General features: G+C 40.5%; 1 protein-coding gene across 1 annotated transcript; it reads left to right on the top strand.

The window, feature by feature from the left end:
* The first annotated feature begins 1,434 nt into the window (after positions 1-1,434).
* On the top strand, positions 1,435-4,656 carry LOC137948015 (bifunctional dTDP-4-dehydrorhamnose 3,5-epimerase/dTDP-4-dehydrorhamnose reductase-like). The gene is made up of 2 exons (XM_068793917.1): positions 1,435-1,970; positions 3,991-4,656. The coding sequence occupies exons 1-2, from the start codon at positions 1,527-1,529 to the stop codon at positions 4,435-4,437; spliced, it is 891 nt and encodes a 296-aa protein (XP_068650018.1). The 5' UTR covers positions 1,435-1,526; the 3' UTR covers positions 4,438-4,656.
* Positions 4,657-6,000: the final 1,344 nt, after the last annotated feature.

The following is a 6,000-nucleotide window of genomic DNA, read 5'->3' as shown; positions in this document are numbered from 1 at the left end:
CTCGATGTGGGAGCTCGCTCTGATACCAAATGTTAAGCACCTAGCCAATACTACCCAAAAAGATCGGCTTTTTAGGAGCGGAAGGCATAGGTACTTAACCCCAGGACCATAACAGAAGAGCAGGAGTTTCTGTGCAGTACTGGCTGGCTAGGGGAGGTTCGGAGGGACGAACGATGGCGACATGACGGAATGGCGATGATGATGCCGACGAAACTAAACTGCGACGAGAGGAGACCAAAGAAAGCGTGGGGGGTTTTGTGCTATGGCGTCGATGAGCGAGGTTGCCGGCAAAGCGGACAATGGTGGCAGCAACAGTGAAAACGACAGATGGTTGTGGCAGCAGCGACGAGGATGTCGGGCAACAACGTCGAGAGATGGATTTTGGTGACAACAACGGGAGAGATGAGCTCTTCGTTGTGCGGAAGTTACTGGCGACGGGTGGCAGGGCAACAATGACGGTGACGATGGAGGTGCGGCTTGATGGCAACAGGTGGTAAAGCGGAGGATTGATTGACACCAGCGAGACAAAACGGCGGGGACGAGGGTGATCGTCGGTAGGGAAGGATTTTTTTTTTATTGCCACCAGCAAGACGGAATGGTGGGACGAGGGTGATCGTCGATAGGGATTTTTTTTTTTAAATATCTCCGGCAAACTTGTATGGAGAAGGGGAAGAGAAAAGTACCAGGTATGAACGATGGTAGTGGGCTGCGGTGACGGAGGTTACTTCCGATAAGTATTTCCAGCGACGACAAATTGGTTCTGATTAATCGATCGGGAGCTTTGATACCATGTAGAATATAAGAATGAAGAATAATATTACTTTGAATATCATTGATCAGATGTAAATTATTTATAGAATTATTCAGAGACTGTAGGTGATTAAAACTCTACAATTTGAGTCCGTCTTTAATTCAATCATTAGTATCTCTATCATTATCTTTATATTTATCACTATGTTTATTTTTATCTCTATCACTATTTACAAATATCGATAAACTGCATAGTTTATACGTGGCATTTTGACTTGGACTCGAGAAACGACTTGGACACCTAAAACACCCAAGGGTCAGGTCACCCTCTAAACTTAGGGAGACTCGAGGTAAATCTCGAAACTAACTTGCCCTTCTCTCCAAGTCTAGTAAGCTTGGCCTAACTATGTGTATACTTATCAGTTCAAAAACATGTTTATACATTGGAAGGGCAGGGCCGTATTTTTACTGTATAATTTCCTTATAGTATACTTGTATTTGTACAACATAGTCTCCCTGTAGTTGGTCTCTCTCTCTCTCGCTTCTTACCCGCTCTGGCCGGGAAGAAAACCCGAGTCGACCGAGTTGGACGAAACGGCTCCTGGAAAACCCACTTGTCCTTGTCCAAAATCCCTCTCTCATTGCTCCTGCTATTACAATGAAATCCATCTCTATAATATCTTCCTTCCCACTTCTCAAACAGATCTCTCTTTCTTCTCTGTTACTGTCACAGGGCAAGCTCTCTCTCTGCCGCTTGCTTTTTGTCTTGTTCTACGATGGGTCACGCTGTGAACGGTGAGACATCCCTCAAGTTCCTCATCTACGGCCGGACTGGATGGATCGGCGGTCTCCTCGGTTACCTCTGCAAGAAGCAGGGGATCGATTTCTCTTACGGTCATGGGAGGTTGGAGAACCGTTCGCAGCTTGAGGCAGATATCGCCTGCGTCAAGCCTACCCATGTTTTTAACGCCGCTGGGGTCACCGGTCGCCCCAACGTCGATTGGTGCGAGTCTCATAAAGTCGAGACCATTCGTGCCAATGTCTCAGGTACCCTCACTCTCGCAGATGTCTGCCGGGACAAGGGCCTTGTCTTGATTAATTATGCTACCGGCTGCATTTTTGAGTATGACGATGACCATCCGCTTGGTTCCGGGGTTGGCTTCAAGGAGGAGGACACGCCCAACTTTGTTGGATCCTTCTACTCGAAGACTAAGGCTATGGTAACTTCCTTGCTTTTAATCTCCATCTCCGTTTTTCTCTTTTCTCTTTTCGGTTTTATTTTGTTCTGAATCTGGATTGGGTTTGCTTGAGTTAATTTGCAACTCTGTTAGTAAAATTTCACATTTCTATGGCGTTGAGTGTTCGATGCTGCGTTTTTAGTTGTACATCTGTGATCTGGTTCCCGGATCCGATTTCCCTGTTTTTGTTCTTTTCCTATATGTTTTCCTGATGGGATCCAGAGATGGTTATGTGATTCTTTCTGCATCTAACGGATAGATCTTTATGAATATGTAGTACTTTTAGTTTCTCTTCCAAGTTTGGTGTGATTGTATCGTCATATTCGAGGAAGTTAGATTCGTCCAGCACCTATTTATAGCTCAGCCTCTCTGCTAATTGACTAATAACTGTGGTTTTAACATAATGCTTCTGCCGGATCTGTTGGTTCTGTTCCATCTGATTCACCTTTTCAGTTTCCTGTCCACTTTTAAGTGTGCTACCCTTTGTTCTGTGCAGGTCTTTCTACCGAATTTTAGTTTCCTGGTAGTGTAACTATGATGATATATTTTATTGGCCTTATGAAATTGTTCTGTGCGGAGTCAATCATGACATCTTTTAAGGGGCCTCAGGGTTATTTTTCCTGAAGTCTCGTTTGCAAGTTTTCGGTCCTTAGGTGTAAGACTAGGATTATGTATAAGCCGCCATTAGCCCAATTGGAACTTGGAAGGCCTTCCAATTTGAACCTTTTCGCACAGTGCCCTTTTTACTCTTTCTTTTTCATTTTTTTCCTCGAAGGAGTGCCTTTTGACTCATAAGAAAATGCTAGTGATCCTTGACCTCTATTAATTTAGTAGTCTAGTAAATAGCTTTGAGGGCATTTATTCTTGGTATATCATTACTCCTCAGATATTTGGATTTGTTTTATATTCCTTGAAGAAGTCCCTTTTCGTTGATCGGAGCAGTTTGGTGGGAGAAATTATTATGTTTCACTGAATGGTCTTAGAATTCAAAGACTTCAGTTAATGGTTATTTGTTTTGTTTTTAGAGTTATTGTCTTGTCTTCCGATACTTGGATCTCTTTCATCTACCATGAAGGCGACATTTGTGTGTATAGCTAATTGGTGGTAGAAAATTATGGCTTTAAGAACAGATTCCTCAAGTCGGGATGGCACAAAAGGCCACCTGACAGAACCAATGGTGTTGCTACCCAGGCCACTATGGGCTATTTTCTCCAACCATGTTTTCGTTTCAGAAGCGGAATCTTCAGCCCCTCTCTATCCCTGCTCTTCTCTAGCATAGCATATTATAAACTAACCAGCCATGCAGGTCTAAGTTGCTTTTAAAATTATAGTCTTTAAATTTCTAATGTAGCACTATCAGCGTTTATTTTTTTAAGGTATGTTTGAAACTACATATATTGTTAAATGTCTATGCAACCCCATGCTTTTTTTGAAAATAAAATAAAATAAAATATCTTAGAAATAATTTGAGTGTGTAGAATCGGTTTTTGCATTGGCATGCTTGCAAAACCCTTCCTTGCTTTGTCTCAGACTGGTATTTTACCTCACCTCCTCCATCAGTACAGGATGAAAACTTGTCTCGATACCCCTGGGCTGGTTCCTTGTCTGGCCATTTCCATGCCAATCTTCAAGTTGCTCTATTCTGATGACTTCATTAGATGATCTCAGAATTCAACATTTTTCTTTTGTCAGTTCCAGGATGAGAACTAGAAGCATTGACTCTTATTTCGAACTGCCTTCTGGTTTTGTGGCATTCTGGGTGGCTCAACTACTGTCTCATTGGAGGCTTCTGTGTTTGGTCTACTCAGATGGCTAGCAACCTCTAGATAGTTGCCACAGATTAATGCTGGAAACTGAGAAACATTCTTCCTCCATTTAACAGTTTAGTTTACATCTGAAAAGCATTCATTTGTTTGTTTCATACTAGTTTTAATTCTTACATTTGTTTGACCACCTTGACCACCCAGTCCTGTGATTCTGATGTTGACATGGATAATAACAGGTAGAAGAGCTGCTGAAAAACTATGAGAATGTCTGCACCCTCCGAGTCAGAATGCCCATTTCATCAGATCTGTCAAACCCACGTAACTTCATCACAAAAATCACTAAATATGAGAAGGTCGTGAACATCCCAAACTCTATGACTATCTTGGATGAACTTCTACCAATCTCTATTGAGATGGCAAAGAGGAATCTCACTGGAATCTGGAACTTCACCAATCCGGGTGTGGTTAGCCATAATGAGATCTTAGAGATGTTCAGAGACTACATCGATCCAAGCTTCTCTTGGAAGAATTTCACATTGGAGGAGCAAGCCAAGGTGATTGTAGCCCCAAGAAGCAACAACGAGCTTGATGCCACGAAGTTGAAGACAGAGTTCCCTGAACTGCTGTCTATTAAGGAGTCGCTTATAAAGTACGTGTTCGAGCCGAACAAGAAGACCACCTAAGTTTGAAACTAATGATGCATGGACTATTGTTAAGTTGGGTTTTGAGATTGGAAACGAAAAGAGAGGATTAAGAAAGAATCAAGTCTTTTGTTTCCCTGTTTCCGTTGTACCTCTATTCTGCAATTTGTTTGCTAATCTTGAATAAAAATAGTTTGGGAGCAAGCCTGTGGAATTCATTTCATTGTTGTATAACTGCTTCAGACAAGCAGATTTTTTCTTGTTGCCTTTGTTGTTTCTACGGAGTCTTCTTCTTCTTCTTCTTCCCCGATATGGTAGGTTTATCGGAAAAAAACATTTTCTTAAAGAAAAAAGCCTGTTTGGAGATCAACACTTCTGTAATAAGCAAAACCTTCAAAAGTCCGAAGGAAATGAAATGCCTATCAAACAAGCTCCTCTTCCATTTTTCAAAACTAAACTTTCTACGGCAATAAAACTCCTCCGCCGTGAACGGAATTCCTCTGCGGCGCCGGAATGTTTCCCCGCCCAAACTGAAGAGGAGAATACAGAAGTAAGGATTCTCTTGGTAGCACCGATTCAAAGCTCTGCCTCTCCTTTCTACCTTAGAAGGTTGTGTTCCAAAACCTTTAAATTGACATGCCAAGAAGTCCTTTATTTTTTAATTTTTTAATTTTACAACCCTGAGACTGAATTTATTTTAAATCATAGAAAGATTATGTATAAAAGAAACATAACCAAACACACAAGGGGGGTAATGGAAATGGAGATGAACTAGTGAATAATTTTGAGAATGGTAAATTATCTTGTAAAACAATTGAAGGCATTCGATTAATGAGAAAATAAGTAATGGGAACACTCATGGATAGCATAAGAGTTATTGCAACTTCTACAAGATGCCTATTTTTCTTTTTAGAGACACTATTTTGGTGGGGTGTGAACACATGAGGATTGATGAATAATACCCTTCTTTTGACGTAAAAATGTAAACTGAGAAGAGAAATATTCCTTATCAGTATCAAATGAATATGTTTGTGAAACCGAGTTTCAACCATAGCACAAAAGCAACATAAGATGGACAAGATTTTTGATCTATCTTGAAATGGATAAAGGCTAGTTACTTGAGTATGGTCATCCACAAATATCACAAAACTGAGAAATGTTTGGTATATTTACTGGTCCCCAAACATTGGAGTTAACTAAAGACAAGGAGCTTGAAAACACTTGATCTTGCCTGGATAGAAAAATGGACTTCTGATGCTTCCTAAGTTTAAAACTCACAAGATAACTAGGTAAAAGATTTAAAGGATTGAAGTAATGTTTTTAAAATAGACAACAAGGGATGACCAAGTTTATTATGCCCATATATTGCATCTTGATTTGTTATGTCAAAATTGAAGAGTCTAGGAAATAGAGTCCTCTCTCATGGCTATTATCACCAACCACCGGTTTTTTCTTGATGTCCTGAAAAACACAATAAGAAGGTAAAAAGGTTACACAAATGTTTTAAGTTTTTTGGTCAATTGGTTAATAAACATGAGACAATGGAAACTGTAGAACAAATAGAACATTAGAAAGTGATAAAGAAGAAGATATAGTAGAAGTACA

Source organism: Aristolochia californica, unplaced genomic scaffold (assembly GCF_029961685.1).
Source record: "Aristolochia californica isolate CCGP_79_NKW_82.1479 unplaced genomic scaffold, dmAriCali1.0.hap1 SCAF_13, whole genome shotgun sequence".
NCBI classification, from domain to species: domain Eukaryota; kingdom Viridiplantae; phylum Streptophyta; class Magnoliopsida; order Piperales; family Aristolochiaceae; genus Aristolochia; species Aristolochia californica.
Note: the sequence above shows the minus strand (reverse complement) of the source record. Positions and strands in the feature narration are given on the sequence as shown.

Bases quoted from the DNA above. Each gene is read 5' to 3' on its own strand.
- LOC137948015 (XM_068793917.1), top strand. From the start codon at position 1,527: ATGGGTCACGCTGTGAACGGTGAGACATCCCTCAAGTTCCTCATCTAC. The intron at 1,971-3,990 runs GTAACTTCCTTG...GGATAATAACAG, and splicing joins ACTCGAAGACTAAGGCTATG to GTAGAAGAGCTGCTGAAAAA.